Consider the following 17889-nt stretch of genomic DNA (forward strand, 5'->3'; position numbering starts at 1 on the left):
TGTCGCATATAAGTGGCATAAAGTCATCGTTCTCGGCTGTCCTATGTTTGTTGTACTTATGCAGGAGGAGCTCAACTCTGCTAACGCCGTATTTTAGGGTTACGATGAGCTCCTTCAATCCAACCAAACACGCCTTAACCCTAACATCGCGTATAAGTGGCGTAAGGACATCGTTCTTGGCTGTCCTATGTTTGTTGTACTTATGTAGAAGGAGCTCAACTCCGCTAACGCCGTGTTTTATGGTTACGATGAGATGGGGCTTTGAGAGACTGAGTTGAGAATAGCGCTCCATATATGGGGTGACTAAAATTTCATGTGATTCAGTAAACAAAATAGAAATTTCATAATTGCTAAATCAATTCATATGATTTGATGAAGAGTAAAACTCTCGAAGCAGCTTTTTGTTCACATATCAAGGCAGAGGAGAGGAGTTTTCCGGGGGTTGAAACTGAAGCTGTTGTAAAGCACCAAAAACCAGGAGAACTGTCCGGAGTGGAGGTAACTGGTGCAGCACGAGATTAAAAAGAAACCACCGCTTGATGACAAATATCGTTTACTCGTTGACTTGACTCGCTACAGACTTGGAATCGATCTCCTCCTCTCCTCCACTCCCCCACATCTTTAAAACGCTCTCCTCCTTCCTCGAAGTTGCTCGCCTGCGAGAGAGGGAGGGGAAGCGAGGGCTGAAGCTTCTGAATCGCCGGGCGGGAAGTTTCGCGGCTTCTCTCTCTCTCTCTCTCTCTCTCTTTCGTCATCAATTCCGGAACCGTTCGTTGTCCGTCAGTCAAAAAGCCCGGAATGGACACGAAGGTCATATCCTCCGGGAAGCACTACAGCGCCCTGCCGGCGAGCTACGTACGGCCAGAATCCGAGCGCCCCAAGCTCTCCGAGGTCTCCACCTGCGAGAACGTCCCCGTCATCGACTTGAGCTGCACCGACCGAGCCCGAATCGTGAAGGCCATAGCCTACGCCTGTTCCGTCTTCGGCTTCTTCCAGGTGATTTTCCCAAAGAACGCGAATTCGAGACTAATTAATGGTATGCTAGCTTGCGTCTGTTAGCTAATTTAACTGGTCCTTAATTTTTCTGGAGGTTGTGAACCACGGGGTGTCGAAGGAGGCGGTGGCGGATATGCTGCGAGTGGCGACAGAGTTCTTCAGCTTGCCGGTGGAGGAGAAGCTGAAGCTCTACTCTGACGACCCTTCCAAGACAATGAGACTGTCCACGAGCTTCAACGTCAACAAAGAGAAGGTCCACAACTGGCGAGACTATCTAAGGCTCCATTGCTATCCCCTCGAGAAGTATGTCCCGGAATGGCCTTCGAACCCCTCTTCATTCAAGTACGCTCTCTCTCTCTCTCTCTCTCTCTCTGTCTGTGCGGCCAGAGCTTTCATGAACAGAGAATTCAGGGAATAAAAAAAAGATCATGATTAGCCGCTAAATTTGAAGTGATCAATGACTTAGCACACGCATCATGCACATTGGCTATTGACTTTCGCTCTCCCGAAGGAAATATTATAGAGAAGGCAGAGTTTACGTGATCTTCGTGAAGTGTACTTCCTTTTCCCTCATAAAATTTTCACAAACCCTAATCACCATCGCAAGAAAGAGCTGCGAAGTGGAGCGCGCCTCTTGTCTTTGAGCTTTTGGGTCGTCTCATGAGTCTTTCTATATTAAGGGCGAGGGCCACTTCTGACGTCTAGGGTTTTCCACTTTCCTCGAACGTGCGGATCCAAACGATGCTGTCCCTTTCGGTTGTGCCCTAAGAACATAGAGTGTCCCAACACGCGTCCACGGTAGTGAGACGAGCTGCCAAATGACGGCGCACCTTAAAAAATTCGTTTTACCACTGAGTCATATGAATCGTACCGTTCGTTATGATGGGAAGTGATCCTACCTAACTGATATCACGTGAATCTCACATGTAAAAGAATCGTTTGATTTGTCCATAGCGAATAAAATAAGTATAGATTAGAAACATCGGATCTAGGAATTAGATTTGCTTTAGCAACTAATTCTTCCTAGAATTGCTAGGGAGTTCGACTTTACCTGGTTTGGGAAGTCGTTCCTCTGGGGGAGAGTCGTCTTTAACTTGGACATGCTGTTGAAAGTCAAACGCCTCTGGTGAGCAAAATCCATCTTCCCTTTGCGGAAAGCGGCAGGAAATGCACTTTCGATCGGCGGATGGGGCCTAGTGATAACATGGGGATTCGGGATAAGAGGAAGTACCCAATGGCTTATTCTAATACTATTATTCAATTAGTTTTAGTGATTCATAGGGGAAAGACTTCGCACCTTTTTACGTATAGCCAATGGCTTTAATTTTCCAAAAAATCTCCAATTTTAGACCCAAATTTAATTTTGTTTCAAACTTTTTTATTTAGAAAAATCATTAGTACGTCCCCTATATTCAAAATCCGCTGCTGGTTTTTCTCAAGATTATCAATATAGGAGGCTATTGTCCTCCCATACATGGTGGGAAGTGGGTGCTGCTAATGAATCCCTAACCAGTCTTGACATTAATAGTTTTTAAGAAATTTGTATCGATTTTTTGGACATGGGGGTTAGATTGGGGGTAATACCGAAAGCCGGAGGATTTCTGAAGCTCAGAGTAGAACTGAGATCAGAGGAGAACTCGGCATTTATTGTTTTTTCTTTTTTTTGAGGGAAGTAGGTCGAGTAGAGCCAAAGGCAATTGCTGATGATATTCTAAGAGAAAAAGATAAATGCAAGTATATTGCGAGTCACGGTACTCACAGACAACAACCTTCAATTTGGTTTTCTTGCTGTTTGTGGCCTCGTCCGAGATGAACTCTAGCAGCAGAAAGAATCGGAATCTAATCGGGGGTCGGGTGGGGCACGTGAATGCGAAAGGACTGCCAGCTAGTGGAGGAAAAAGACGGGCGGCTTTTAGCTGCATAATACGGACAGACAGTCGGCCGGAAGATGTCATAAAGTATTAATTCCCTGCTGACCCGGCCTCAGTGCGTCACGGACTTGTCAAATGAAATCACATGGGGTGGTCTGGTAGCGGTGGCTCGTTTCCCACTCTCTTCTAGCCATCAAAGGTTCTTTCCCTTCCGTCGAGGGCTGGGATTTTCTCATGGCGGTTTGCAGGGTCGTACCGCTCGCTCGCACATGCTCTTGGGTTTTTGAAATAGAGTAATCGATAGAGGTTGGAAAGGGCCTGCCCGGCTTGGTCTGGCTAGGCGAATTACTAATGTGCGACTCTCTGTTCGAAAGGTTGATGTACAGGAGGCGTTTCCATGATCGAACGGCCGTGATGGGTATGAGGTTAAGCCGGAGCTCGAACGGGTTGAGGTGGGAAATGGGTTGCTTGATTTTTTCTAAAACTATTCTTTTTTTTTTTTTATGCCAAACGGTGGAAAAGAAAGGTTCTGCCGCTGGCGGTCCATAATAAATGGGCTGTGCTTTTTTCCACCGTTTTGTCGGAATTTACGGCTTTGGAGGGAGGACAGGTTCAACGAGAACGACTATAGTTTTAGTAGGACGTGATTCTATGTCTTCTAGAAGTATGTGCCGTCGCTTTATAAAATCAGGGTCCCGCCACCTCCCAACGCATGGGGTGACGTCAGGGAATGCCGTGGCGGTGACGTCATTCGGCCGGGAGTGTCTATATAAAAAATCACCGCCCGGTGGTCCGGGAAATACATATAAATGGTGCCGGTGGGGAGTCGGGCCTGGGGCGGGTGGGCAGAGGGAGGCGGTAGGAACCTCCGCGCCGCGTTGACGTCAGTGCGGCTGCATTATTGGTGGGGTGACGTTGTCCGTGTGGGGTCCATTTGCAACCTTTGGAAGAATATATATTTAAATGGATCTTCGGGAATCTTCTGCAATTAATTTATAAATTGTCAGTGTACAAATCCATAGTTGGATCGGAGAGTTTTTCACATGAGCATTATTAGTCCGTTTATTTCAAGCTTAAATTAAATAAAGCGTACGTTTTTTTTTTTTTTTTTGGTGTTCGAAAATTTTAAAGTCGTTCAGATTTCCAAGAATTATATAAAATAAAAAGATCATAAATGAATTATTGTAGAGATTTCGAGCATTACGAACTTTTTAAAAATAAATTGAAAGACGTGAGACGTAAAATTTCTGATTAAGATATAAATAAAAGCAAATCTAGATGGACTTGAAGATCGAGGGGGAACACGTGAGCGGTCAAGAGAGGGGATGGGAGTAAATTAGAAATCGAGTGAGCACGGTAGGGAGAGTTCCAATTAGCTTAGTGATCTTCGATTACATTAAATAAAATGGTATCCTAGCGCTCTCACTTCCTTGCTGTAATTATTCTAAATATGGTGGTGGAAATTGGTGGCATCGACAGGGATGTTGTGAGTAATTACAGCAAGGAAGTGAGAGCGCTAGGATACCGAATCGAGGAGCTGATATCGGAGAGCCTGGGCTTGGAAAGCCCTCGCGTGCCCCGGGTGTTGGGCGACCAAGGACAGCACATGGCCGTGAACTTCTACCCGCCGTGCCCCGAGCCGGAACTCACCTACGGGCTCCCGGGCCACACGGACCCCAATGCGCTCACCATCCTCCTCCAGGACTTGCAGGTCACGGGCCTTCAGGTCCTCAAGGACGGCAAGTGGCTCGCCATCCAGCCCATCCCCGACGCCTTCGTCATCAACATCGGCGATCAACTGCAGGTAATGGATTAATTTCTTCCTCGTTACGTGTCTCTAGTCTCATCTTAAATCTATGCTCGCGCCTTTCGCGAGCATATGGCATGAAAGCAGAGATATCTAGATGCAATTTTCAACTTCCGACTATGAAAAGTTTAAACGAAGTTGTATTTCTATCCTGAACTATCATAAGTTGTAATCGGAGCCTCAAATTAGTATGTTTTTCTGAGGATCAAAAGTTGCATAATTTTTTCGATACTGCGAATAGTTGCTCTGTCATAAGAATCGAGGCATAAAGAGATGGTCGGTTTCAGGCACTGAGCAACGGGAAGTACAGAAGCGTGTGGCACCGGGCGGTCGTCAATGCTGACAAGCCGAGGATGTCGATTGCCTCATTCCTCTGCCCGAGCGATGACGCGCTGATCAGCCCACCAGAATCACTGGTGGAGGAGGGATCTGTAGCTGTGTACAGGGACTTCACGTATGCAGAATATTACAAGAAGTTCTGGAGCCGGAACCTGGATCAAGAACACTGCCTGGAGCTTTTCAAGAACTCGCGCAATCCGGCAGCAGGAAGCGACACGTCATCCTCCATTCTCGAAACGAGTTAGACCCTCCTCGCAGCTCAGGGAGATTGGACCAACGCATTTTACTTCTCAAAATATCTTCTGCACTATCTGACAAAGGTGGAGGTCGGTCCTTTAGTTTAGTGAAAGTTTTCAGCTTCGTGATCCTGAGACCGTCGGCCTCTTTTGCTAAGCTCTATTTTTCGGACATGAAAAGTGTTCGACGTTCTCAATCGACCTCCTCCTCTGCCAGGGAGTGTTGGGAAGATTTCACGTGTCAACCTCTTTGGTTAAGCTCGATTTCTTGGTCGATATAATTTAATTATTCAGCAACGTCGTGTATTGTTCTGTCCGTCCTGCTAGCCTGCTACTCAAGGACATTCATTTCAGCTTAGCTTATTTTTGTTTCTCTGTGTTCTTCCCCTTTCTTGATATCCATTTGCTTTGAGATAAAAATTCTAAAGTGGTCATTTTATGTCTCTTATTTCAGTTGACATAGCTTCAAATTTTTCGTACTTCCGCCGTTGATGAAGCGTTGGCAAATTCAATGTTTGGTCCTTTTGGTATTGCGGCTGCAACGAGGATCCCTTTTAGTCCTCGCAGGATTCCCTTTTTTCAGTGAGATCTTTCCTATTGTTCGAAGTGATTTACTGAAAAAGAAGACAGAATATCACAATTTCCATCATTCAGGCACATCCATATACGCCGTTTCGTTACACATTCTGTGAAATCAGTATGCAGAAGACTCAAAACTTTATAGACATAAAACAACAAATCTTGTAACTTCCACTTGCGCCATCATACAGTCGCTTCTTATTGTTTCCTTTTATGAGAAGAACTTGGTATGCCGAAGCCAACTGTGAGAAAAGGGCTCCTTCACGACCTTTCAAATCCAAGAACCATGAACATCACCACAGAGGAGCAGATCAAGCGGTCTTCAGGAACTCCATGACGTGAGTGCCGAAAGCGCACAGCACATGACTTGGAAGCCCTGAAATCCGGCCCCTTTGGCCAATGCCTCGAACTCCTTCTGTGTCCTCTCTTTCCCGCCTGGGTTGTGGGCCAACATGATGCAGTCGATGTGGATCACATTCTTGGTCGCTAGGCTCGTGTCTGGGTACACAGGGAGTACGCACTCTGCAACGATCACCTTTCCATTGTTGGGAAGCGCATCGTAGCAGTTCTTGAGGAACTTCGCGCAATGGTCGTCACTCCAGTCATGGCATATCCACTGCAAGAAAGCAATGCGCTTTTTATGAAGCAATCTTGCATATGCTCTAATTAGCAACAACTTTTTGGACTTGGCGAGAGACAAAATAAAGCAAAGAAAACAGCAACAAGGCTTGTGGTGTATTTCCTGAAAATTTGCACTTCAGGAACAGAGAGATAAATCTGACCTTCATGAAAATGGCATCTCCCTTTGGAACGCTGACGAACATGTCGCCTCCGACGTGCTTGACACCTACATTAGTACCGACATTAGGCTTTTCAGTGTGTTATTTCAGCAAGGTGCTTCATATTAGTCAAGGGGCAATGAATCAAATGCGAGATGCAAAAGTGTTCCGTGATCTTGGGTTGCTCAAGTATCTAGGAAATGACAACTAATCTTGAAGAGCGAGTGAGCGAGCGATAAACACTATATACCAGGAAGGGGTGGAGCGTCTTCAATCACGTGAGGCAGGTCGAAGTTGATCCCTTTCATCGATGGGTATTTGGCAACGATCATGCTGAGCACGGCCCCAGTGCCGCCTCCGACATCGACCACGGTCTCGAGGCCCTCGAAGCCCTTGTATGTTTCCAGTATCTTCTTCATAGCAATGGTGGAGTGATCAGACATTCCCCGGTTAAAGATCTTGTTGAATCGCGGGTCGGTGCCATGATACTCGAACGCGGTCATCCCGTACGCCTTGTTGAATGGGATTCCGCCTTCAAGGACCGCATCTTTCAGGTAATACCTGCGAGTTAAAAAGCAAACAGTCCAATGTCATACTCAGGGAAGACAGACATTACTGTCTCTCGGATGATTCAAACGGTCCAGCATCTTTGCAATTGTCAAGTTTTCAGACATTAGCCATTCGCTTAGCCAATATACTTTCTTTCTACATCATATTTATATCTATTTTACAATGCCATCGTCCTAGAGGTCAACGTATCTTGTTCATCATGTTCTTAAATCGTAAGACTTCTCTGTAAATTTACCAGTGGATGAAGGATTTCGTTCAGGGGAAGATTGGGAAACCTGCCGTCCGAAAACGACTTGAAAAACTCCACCCAACAAAGCACGCAAGCAGTCTGTCCTTGGGCAAGTGCCAATAGCATGTCAGGCAAAATTAAACCAAGATAGCTGTGCCCATCTTATTTAATACATCAGCATACATCAACCAATAGCAACCCTTAATTTTTCGGCCAAAATTATCAAATCGAACTCGAAATCTTTGACGAAGCAAGCTTTCCGGAACAGTCAACTAGGGTTAGGTAAGGGGTTCCTATCAATGATCGGCCAAGTCGGATAGCACGACTTAAAATTACTAACCAAGAAGGATGTGGAAATGACGTGATAGGGACCACTATAGGTAATTTTGCAGGTCACATTTAGAACCACAAGTTTTTTAAATGATTGCTTCTTAGCAATGACTTCCTCCATTTGCATCATTCAAGAAACGCACATCACTAATTCACCGACAGCATAGCAAGCAATCGTATACTCCAGAAGGCCGCGTCCAATGATTAGCGGACCGCATATTTTCTTGTGGAAGACGATCTAAAGCCAAGCAAGACAACCATGGACGACAAGAACAGCTCACCAGTTGCATTTTTCTCAGTCAGAGAAGTAATGCGTGTCAGCCCACCAACCCTAGCTTTTTTTTCATTTTTTCATATTCGATGCTCATCTAAATTCAGACTATATCTACAGTAACATGCTAAATTGGGTGTACTACAAGGACAAGGACGTCGGCCACTGGGCCGTTCTTGATCTGCTTTCAGACCTGAACAATTCAAAAGCGATCGAATCGAATTATCATGAATCACGAATAAACTAAAACCCACGCGCATCCCGTGACATATTTTCAAACGGACGACGGGAAAAACAGTGCCGAGATTGCCAGTCGTTTTGGGGTTTCACTGGTGGTGAGAATTGCAGAGACGTAAGCTTCCACGCTCAGGACGAGTCGCTGTTAAAGAACAGCGACTCTTGAAAGGGAAAAGAGGGTGCGAGGCTAGAGCATTTTCTTGACCGTGGAATTTGGTGAAGGTCTATCGATAAGGAGAGGCAAAGAACCCATCATATTACGCGGACCAATAGCAATCCTTGAACTTGTGCATAGTAAATAGACTCTTTTTATGAATGATACAATGAATAGACCGGAGCAAGAGTAAAAATCTCGTGAAAAATCATATTTTTAGTGGGAACAGACGATGAATCTACCCGTTATTTTTGTTCTCTTTCCATCCTTTGATGCCCGGTTACAGTTTACCATTTACTGTTACGTATTCATTGTCTAGGGAGTTGAACAATAGCAGAGAAGAAAGAGTCAAAGAAAGAGAAAAAGTACCAGCTTTCCATGAGGATTTTGTCCTGGTTCATCAAGTTGAGTGCGGCGATGGAGACCCCGTCCTCGTTCTTGACCAAGAACTTGCACACCGGCGCTAAGCCGTAGAGCCGCTCGACCTTGCCATCGGGGAGGTCGCGGAGGGTGCACGTGAGCACGGAGTAGCTGGCCAGCAGCCGGAAGATCCGGTCGAGCATGACGGGTGCCTCGGGGTTCTGGGTCGGGAGCTGGGCCGCGACTTCCCCCGGGGAGAGGAACGCGCCCGGCCCGGCCTTGGCCATGATCTCGAGGAGGTCGAGCTCGATGGCGGCCTTGAGGACCATGGGGAGCACGGAGGCGCTCGCCAGCTGCATGGCGAAGAGGTTCGCCTCCTCGTCCGAGACTTGGGTCGGGGTCATCTGGGTCTCGGATCCGGTCGAACCCATTCTCTCCTCTCCTCTCTTCTCTCTCTTCCGCGAGACTCGAGCAAAGGAAAGCAGAGGAAATAAAACGGATAAATGGTGGGGATTGAAGTGAGGTATGGTGGTGGAGGTTCGATATATAGGAACTTTGCGGTTCACCAACCCTCCCGCAAAATATTGGACCCTACACCAATATGTACATTCGTCACGCATGCCATTGACTCCAACCGGTGAACCAGAATATAGAGAGAAAACTCTCTCTCTCTCTCTCTCTCTCTCTCGTGGGATGACATCTGACCTTTTGTGGGTTGGCTGTCGCTTTCCCACCAAATTAATCAGGGGTTTATGGAAGTGAGAGAAATACGGAGTTCCCGGTACAAGAGCTATTTGTTAAATTAATATTACCCTTACTGGCCGATCTGGTGATGATCTTGTTAAGGAAAGGTTGGATCGTGCTCTTTGTGCTCTTTGCAATCTGGGTTGGCGCCTTAATTTCCCTGAGGGGCCATCGTCAGCTTGCAAATTTGCACCAACAACTCCAAGATCATACTAATCAGCCTTTTTGTCAACATGATGCATCATTGGTTACTTACCTAAAAGAGAAAATTCGACAGTTATGGCAGCAAGAAGAATAATTTTGGGCGATGTGCTCTCGAATTAAATGGCTCAGCTGGGGGGACAAAAATACTAAATTTTTTCATGCAACAACTATACAAAGACAACAACGAAACAAGATTAGTATGTTGCAGGATGACAATCAAGCTTGGGTGCGTGATCCTGAAATTTTGAAGATGATGACGACAGGTTACTTTTCACATCTATTTCAGACAGTGGGACATCGAGACTACTTGCCTATTCTGAACCAGTGTCCTTAGGTTGTTACTAATGAGATGAATATGTCCCTAATAGCTCCTGTTACCAAGAAGGAAGTTAGAGAGGCTACTTTCCAACTGGGACTTACCAAGGCCCCCGGTCCAGATGGCTTGAATGGACTCTTCTACCAGCATCATTGGGATATACTCCAGGATGAACTATTCTCATCAGTGCAGCACTTTTTTAATTCTGGCATCATACCACCGGATCTCAATCGAACCATCATAGCCCTAATACCCAAGGTACCACATCCTGAACAATTAGACCAATACCGCCCCATCAGTCTTTGTAATTACGCATATAAGATCATTTCTAAGGTGATTGCCAATCGCCTTAAGCCCTACCTGCCTATACTTATTTCCTAGGAGCAAAGCGCTTTTGTCAGTGGACGTCAAATTCAGGACAATATTTTAATAGTCCAAGAGGTTCTACATCAATTTAAAGTCAGAAAATGTAGACGTCAATTCCGGGCTGTTCTTAAAATGGATATGCAGAAAGCCTATGATAGGGTGGAATGGGACTTTCTAAAGGACTATCTCCTCACTCTAGGATTTCACCCTACATGGGTACAATGGATCATGCAATGCATAACGACGGTGTCTTTTGCTGTCAAATTCAACGGCGAACTTTTGCCTTATTTTCAACCTACCCGAGGCATCAGACAGGGAGATCCCCTATCTCCCTACCTTTTTATCCTTCTGGTGAATCTATTATCCCATCTTATTCATCAAGCTATCACTGTAGGTCATCTCAAGGGAATCAAACTGAACAGGTGGTGTCCCACTCTATCCCATCTATTTTTTGCTGATGATGCTATCTTCTTTCTAGACGGAAAATTGCTTGAATGTCAGAATTTAGCAAACATTATAAATCAATATTGTTATGCTACTGGTCAAGCTGTCAATAGAAATAAATCTAGCATATTTTTCAGCAAATTCTGCCCTCTTAGTCTCCAAGAAAATTTAGCTGGAGTGCTTCGAATTCCAGTGGTTCAGAGGACGGGAAAGTATTCAGGCATACCATCGGATTGGGGCAGATCTAAACGGGACATGTTTGCTTGGATTTTGGGGAGGGTGAATGCCAAACTAGAGGGATGGAAAGAAAGTCTGTTGTCTAAGGGTGGAAAGGAAATATTACTTAAAACTGTCGTACAAGCGATACCTCAATATGCCATGTCCATTTTTAGAATTCCTACTTCTATTTGTCGATCCATTGAACAGAAAGTTGCGAGGTTTTGGTGGCAGAAAGATAGTACTAAAGCAGGTATTCACTAGAAAAGTTGGGCTGTTCTTAAGCGTAGCAAACAGAGTGGGGGCCTAGGCTTTAGGGATCTTCAAGATTTTAATAAAGCCATGCTTGGGAAACAAGCATGGCGATTAGTTCAAAACCCAACGGCGCTATGGAGTACACTTTTTAAAGGGCTTTACTTTCACTCTACTGATTTTAATCATGCTGAAAGGGGATCAAGACCTTCCTGGGGATGGCGCAGTATTCTAGTTGGGAGGGAGTCTATTTTACCTCATCTTCGCTGGTCAGTAGGAAATGGACAGTCTATTCAAGTCAGACAGGATCGATGGCTTCCGAGAGGAGTTATCGGGGGCCGGCTAATCGGAATGACCCATTATTTGTTACCGAATTAATGGACCCGGACAGTCACAATTGGAACGTTCCTCTTCTGCACCAACATTTTGATGATTCCACAGTCCAAGAAATACTTAACATCCAGGTTTGTCCTCAATATACTTTTGATAGAATTATCTGGACAGGTACTACAAATGGTACATATTCGGTGAAAAAAAGGATATCATACCCTTAGGAATGCAACTCCTACTACTCAACAAAATATAGCATCTTCGTCCTATCACCCACCCAAATCACTGTGGAAAGCTATTTGGGCTGTGAAGCTTCCCCCTAAAATCCGACCTTTCCTCTGGTCGGTCTGCCATAACGCTTTAGCTACGAAAGCCAATTTATTCCAGCGATGCATCACTACAGATTCCTATTGCCCCATCTGTTCAAACTTTATCCCAGAAACTACAGAACACCTCTTCCTACTATGTCCATGGGCACAACATCTATGGTCTCATCCACAGATTAACATTCCCATCACTCAGCAATCAATTACACGGATAGATGTGTGGTTAGTCGCTCAGCTAGAAGAACGGCGTACCTGTCCTGATCTGCAAATGATTGCAGCTCTGTTGTGGCAAATTTGGAAGGCACGCAACCGCTTTGTATTTCAGCAACAGCATCTTGATCATCTTCAGGTTATTCACATGGCTTCTGCCTAGGTTCACGCTTACAATCTCTTTGATCCGTTGCCACAGTAATCAACCCGCTCATCTCTGTAGCGAACATCCCTCTGTTCTCTACATCCTCATTCACTATGGCGACCACCAGATCCTGGCGTGGTGAAAATTAACATTGATGGGGCTTTTTATCCTGATAATATCAAAGGAGTGATGGCAAGCATTAAAAGGGATCATTCGGGCACCTTTATATGTGGATTTACCTGTGATTTTCCAGCGAAATCAGCTCTGCAGACCGAGATCCAAGCTCTCATCCTTACCCTTGATCATCTGTCACGAGAAGGGAAGTATGAGGATCATTTTCTCATTGAATCGGACTGTATGGTGTTGGTGAATGCTCTTCACGACCGATCGAGACTCCATGGGAGGTGTGTTCCCTCATTGCTGAAGCGGCAATGAAGCTCTCTAATTTCCATAACCTAGCTGTGCGTCACTGTAGCAGAGAGGCAAACTTTGTGGCTGATTGGGCTGCCAAAGCCCATTGTAATGGCACTCTTGCTTCGAACTGGGCTTCGTCCCCACCAGGCTTCCTTTTAGATCTTTTGTATTTTGAGGCCCATGCTACGGGCTTCTCTGGATCTTTATGTTGATATATAATACCTCCTTTTTTGACCAAAAAAAAATAAATTAATATTACGAAAAATTCTATATTGATAGGATAAAATTTATTCTATTTTTTTTTTGTTTGAACTTCAAAAGCATCAAATTAGTATGTTTTTAATAAATTTATTTTTCATTGGACCATAAATTAATATATCTAATGATAAACGGAAGGTAAAATCTCAAATTGATATATTTGCTAATTGTCACATATTACCAAACCCAACATATTGATTATAAAATATGAGAAATACTAACGGAGAATAAATTTATAACAAATATATCATTTTAGAATTTTTTCGTGATATTAAATTTTTCTAAGATTCTATTTAGATTTAATGTTTCTAGAACGTTTTCTGGGTACTAGTGATAAAGATGCTGGAAATGACTTTGTTTCAATCATACCCAATTGGGTTACTCCATGTAATCAATTTGTCGGGTTTAAACCCAAATCGCCATTGACCGCGCGTACCTTTCTCTAACGAAGGTCCTAGTTTATCCAACCGCAGAAAGCAAGCAGTTTGATCTTTACCAAAGAGTAAGCTTTAAGTGTGAGGACAATGATGAGAGACTCCAAATTGATGGAGATGCTAAGTCTCGGACCCCCTTTATTCTCGTGTGTTCCATGGCCAATTTCACCTATCCCGCGACTTTGTAAGAGAATGATCCTTATCGACAATAAATATCTCCCACAGTAATGAATGGAAACCTGCGCGATCCTTGAATCGATGATTGACCGTTTCAGCGGTATTAGGTAGAGTATTATGGACAAAAGCCTCGACCATGGGTCTAGAAGGACACCCCAGCAGCTTTAATGATGACGATACGTGGAGTGCGATTTGTCAAGGTCGGGAACGCTTTCGATGTTGAGTTTTCGTTTCCATTTTTAAGGGGGAGATCGACGTCTACCTAAAACAAGGCGAAAAGTCGTTGTAGCTTGGCCAAGTCGTAATCGAACGTGACATGTTTGAATAAATCCTCATCTTCTGCAAAAGTCGGACATGACAAAAAGAAAGACCGCCTTCATAAATGTTTTCTTCTCGTTAGGCGTATGGTCTCATGTTCCAAAAGAAGTTCAATGCCAGGCCTACGAGTGAAACAATATAATTTTTTAATCTATTGACAAGGGCAGGTATTACAATCCCGATATGAGAAAACTTCCTTCAACCATATTATTGTCATAAGTTATGGACATTACCTATTATATGAAATTAACCAAAAAAAAAAAAAAAATACAGATGACATCGATCTATGGAACTAATTAATGAATAGAATGATCGGAAGGAATTTCCTCCTACCACAGTTGCAGGAAAATATGGGCCCAAATGTATCGCCCTGGTATCTAATGGAGATTGGGATTTAGTACATGTTAGACATTGTTTAGTAAAAACCCACTTCTTTTAATAGGTTCCACTACTCCTTAATCCAGTGCAGTGTCTGACAAATATATACATATAAGAGTGTATGAAAACTGGATCATTTTGGTTTGAACGACAATTTATTTCAAAATCTTGAGCCGTTAATCATATATATATTTTTATCAATCCCATCTTACTTATATGAAAAAAGAAAAACCTACTTCGACCAATCACAATTAATTCCCGTGTGCACTTATGTTTCAATTAAGATTTCAAAGTCATAACATTAAATGGTTCAATAAATACCAAAGAGAATCGACACTTGCTCTCCTTCGGAGCCTTAGCATAAAGCAAATGACAATTTTCAGTTGTCGTACGATCCAGACGTGTTTATAAGCTTTCAATTGCTTATTCAGATGGTTCACATGTAAGGCGTTCAATAGCGTGTTCAAGCAGGCATTACTTTTTTTAATTGCGCTTCATTCATCATGTGGCATTATATTTTTCCCCACTCCCTTACTTATACTCGTTGATCAGGTGGGTCATATCCTCTCTCTCTCTCTCTCTCTCTCTCTCTAAAATTTTTAATTATTATTATTATTATTATTATTATTATTATTTCTTTTTTGTGGTTGTTGGGTTCAACCCCAATTAGTGTTGAAAATGATACGCATCATCCTTCGGGAGATCGAGATCACTCTCTTGTTTCCGATCATCTCATTTGTTCCCCTCCCAAAGAGATGCTTTTCACCTCGTTGCATCGCAGGAAGTGAAATCGACATCCCCTGTTCCGGGTTGTCAAGAGTAGTTTTGATACGATGGAGGGAACATTCCCACCGGCCATGAAAGTCGTAATCTGATGGGAAGTCGCGGTAGCTTGGTGAGGAGAGGAACGGCATTAGTTTGCCCATTGTTTCGGAAGTCAGATTTTAAGATCTCGCGAATGAATGTTCTTTACACGATGCTTGAAGGAGCACCATTATTGTGTTCCCAGTTAGATAATTCGAATGAATACTTTTGAGATTAAGTTTCCAAATCGGAACTTAGCTGGTAGTTGGATAGAGGAATAAAAATCGAAGTGGGTAGCAATTAGTATCGTCATTACTCCCATCTAGTCGAACGCTTTGATTTGAACTCTCATTTCTGTGTCGGGGTTTCCTTTTTATTTACATCTACGCGTATATGAGCACGTCGAAGAGGATTAGAAAAAGCGTACGAAGGGGCATCGTGAGAGTTAGTGGAATAACATCTCCACCTACTCCCTTGATGGGGACGGCGAACGCAGCCACTTTGGGCGACCTGAGAGGCACGATAGCGACTTCGATCCAGCTCTATTTCTCGAATTCTTTTGAATCCCACGACTTCACCAACTTTCCCCACCAAACCATGATGCATTCTTTTCCACATTCTTCGAGGGGGTGGAGGAGAACGAGCACGGCTGCCACCACAAAAGCAACTATCTTCCATTTCCCATTCGCATAAAAGCCAAGGTGAATAAAAACGTCAAGTCAACTGTTCGGTTTGTAGATAACACATTATACTCTCCGAAAGAGTTGACTTGCACCTAGTCTCCTACGACGTGCATGGTAATATTTTTATTTTTTAATTTTTCTATCTTTTATTTCTCAAAAAAAAAAAAAAAGAATAGAAACTTATTTGATAGTGTCAATTAATTTTTTTATTCCCAGAAATAAAAAGTAGTTGGGAAATAAATTTGGAATAGAAATAAGAAGTAGAAAAAAGTAATTTTTTTTTCTAAAATAATTTCTAAAAATAAGTTATTTTCTTATTTTCTTTTTTCTCTTCTTCTTTTGCCAGCACAGTCGTTGACTGTCGGTCACCATCGGTCGCCACTGCTCACTAGGGGAGAAGCAAGAAGAAGAAGAGAGGAAAGAAAGAAAAATCTAAAAAAATTATGAAAAAATTAAAAAGAAATTCTACGTTATACAAAAATTATGGGTTGTACCAAATATATTCATATTCTTTTTCTATTCCAAGAATACAAATATTGTGTAATTACCAAATGTATTCTTTTATTCAAAAAATATTCTAGGAATAAAAATAGAAAAAGACTATTTCGAAAAGAAATTATTTTTTGAAATAAAAATGCTACCAGACGCACCCTTATTTTCCTGTTGAAATAGGGAATTGTGGAATGTGTTCTTGTTCTTACAAGACTAGGACTAAATTGTTCTGCTTCTTAGGATGTTCATTCTATAGAATTGCGGTAATTGATGAAGGGTGTCGCAGGAGCTGCTCTCTTGTTCAATTTTCTCTGAACAGTGGATATTACGATTCAAGCCGGTGGGATGATGAAGAAAAAAGACTGCACTTCTTTCTTTATTGTGTGGATTGGTCTTGAAAGGCAATAGTGTGGAAAGAAAAAGGATAGATTAGCAGGCTAAAGGGAAAATGACACAAATAGGCCATGAATTATGACTTAATGTGCAATGTTATCCATGAATTTTTAATTTGTTCAATGCAATCCTTGAACTTTACCGAATGTGTAATGTGATTATTGAATTTTTAATATATTCACATTAATCCAATTTTTAATGTATTCCTTGAACTTTTACACATGTTCATATAGTTTAGAGATTATATTAAACATTTATCAATAGTAGATTAAGAATCTAGAGATGATATTGCATATTGAGTCAAAATTTAATGATCACATTACACAAATTATAGTTTAAAGACAATATTGCATATTAAATCAAAATTTATGAACTATTTATGCTATTATCTCTAGGCTAAACTACCTTTTTCTCCTCCTTGTTATTTGTCACAACTGTCAAAAGACGCATGAATCGTCCATCATTCCCATCCATTATTCTTTAAGTTTTAAAGATTACCTCCAGTTCTCTCCGTTTCCCTTCCCTTACGGTTGGCCAACGATGGAAATTATTTCGAAAAACAATTCTCCTATTCATTGCTGCATTTTCTAATCAAGTTTATGTACTTCCATCTTTTTTATATAGTTTTTTTCTACTTGTAGGAAATATTTAATCAAGTCCCTTTCTATACAAAACCAAATCAAGATTCAATTGATATTGCCATTGGGCAACGCCGGCGCGTGACATGCATTGAATATGGCCTCCATGGACATCCATTGTCAATGGTAAGTAGGCGGGATAATAACAAAGGTAAATTAAAAAAAAATCGTCCATTCACTAGTCATGCCTTTGAGCCCATGTCATGTTTCTTTATAAAATTATTCTCATAAACAATTAATCAATTAAAAACAAACGGATCCATACATGATTGTAAAACACTGAGATCAATAAATACAGTGGAATTAAAGCGTACCTGTTTGAGCCATTGCTTCACTTTAAGAAAACTAGATCACTCTGAAAATCAGGGATCTATCGGAATACCAGATTTTCCTCTCTATGACATATTTCGATATAGCAGCTTTCAATGTGATTAAAGCAATTGATAGGTATATCTTACCCTTTTATAGGCTAGAGAGGGGACCTAGCAAACCCTAATCAACAACGTGTTAACTAGACCCTTCCCATTACGGGCTTCAGTCAAACACAATTGCTTACACTTTGCTGCTCAACTAGGCCCGTTAACAATAG

General features: G+C 42.6%; 2 protein-coding genes and 1 long non-coding RNA gene across 3 annotated transcripts; 1 reads left to right on the plus strand and 2 right to left on the minus strand.

Moving 5' to 3' along the window:
• The first annotated feature begins 632 nt into the window (after positions 1-632).
• On the plus strand, positions 633-5695 carry LOC104437211 (protein DOWNY MILDEW RESISTANCE 6). Its single transcript, XM_010050116.3, has 4 exons — positions 633-996; positions 1091-1338; positions 4347-4671; positions 4962-5695. The coding sequence occupies exons 1-4, from the start codon at positions 799-801 to the stop codon at positions 5256-5258; spliced, it is 1068 nt and encodes a 355-aa protein (XP_010048418.2). The 5' UTR covers positions 633-798; the 3' UTR covers positions 5259-5695.
• A 164-nt stretch (positions 5696-5859) lies between these two features.
• Positions 5860-9294, minus strand: LOC104437219 (caffeic acid 3-O-methyltransferase). Its single transcript, XM_010050127.3, is given in 5 exon segments — positions 5860-6184; positions 6187-6444; positions 6611-6675; positions 6858-7168; positions 8768-9294. Coding segments are annotated over 5 exon segments (1101 nt in total). The 5' UTR covers positions 9190-9294; the 3' UTR covers positions 5860-6139.
• Positions 9295-11768: 2474 nt separating this feature from the next.
• Positions 11769-12874, minus strand: LOC108960722. The gene is made up of 2 exons (XR_005551114.1): positions 12551-12874; positions 11769-12441 (listed from the first exon to the last, which is right to left on the minus strand). It is a non-coding gene; the product is annotated as an uncharacterized LOC108960722 (long non-coding RNA).
• Positions 12875-17889: the final 5015 nt, after the last annotated feature.

The sequence above is a fragment of the Eucalyptus grandis genome, chromosome 1, assembly GCF_016545825.1.
Source record: "Eucalyptus grandis isolate ANBG69807.140 chromosome 1, ASM1654582v1, whole genome shotgun sequence".
NCBI classification, from domain to species: Eukaryota; Viridiplantae; Streptophyta; class Magnoliopsida; order Myrtales; family Myrtaceae; genus Eucalyptus; species Eucalyptus grandis.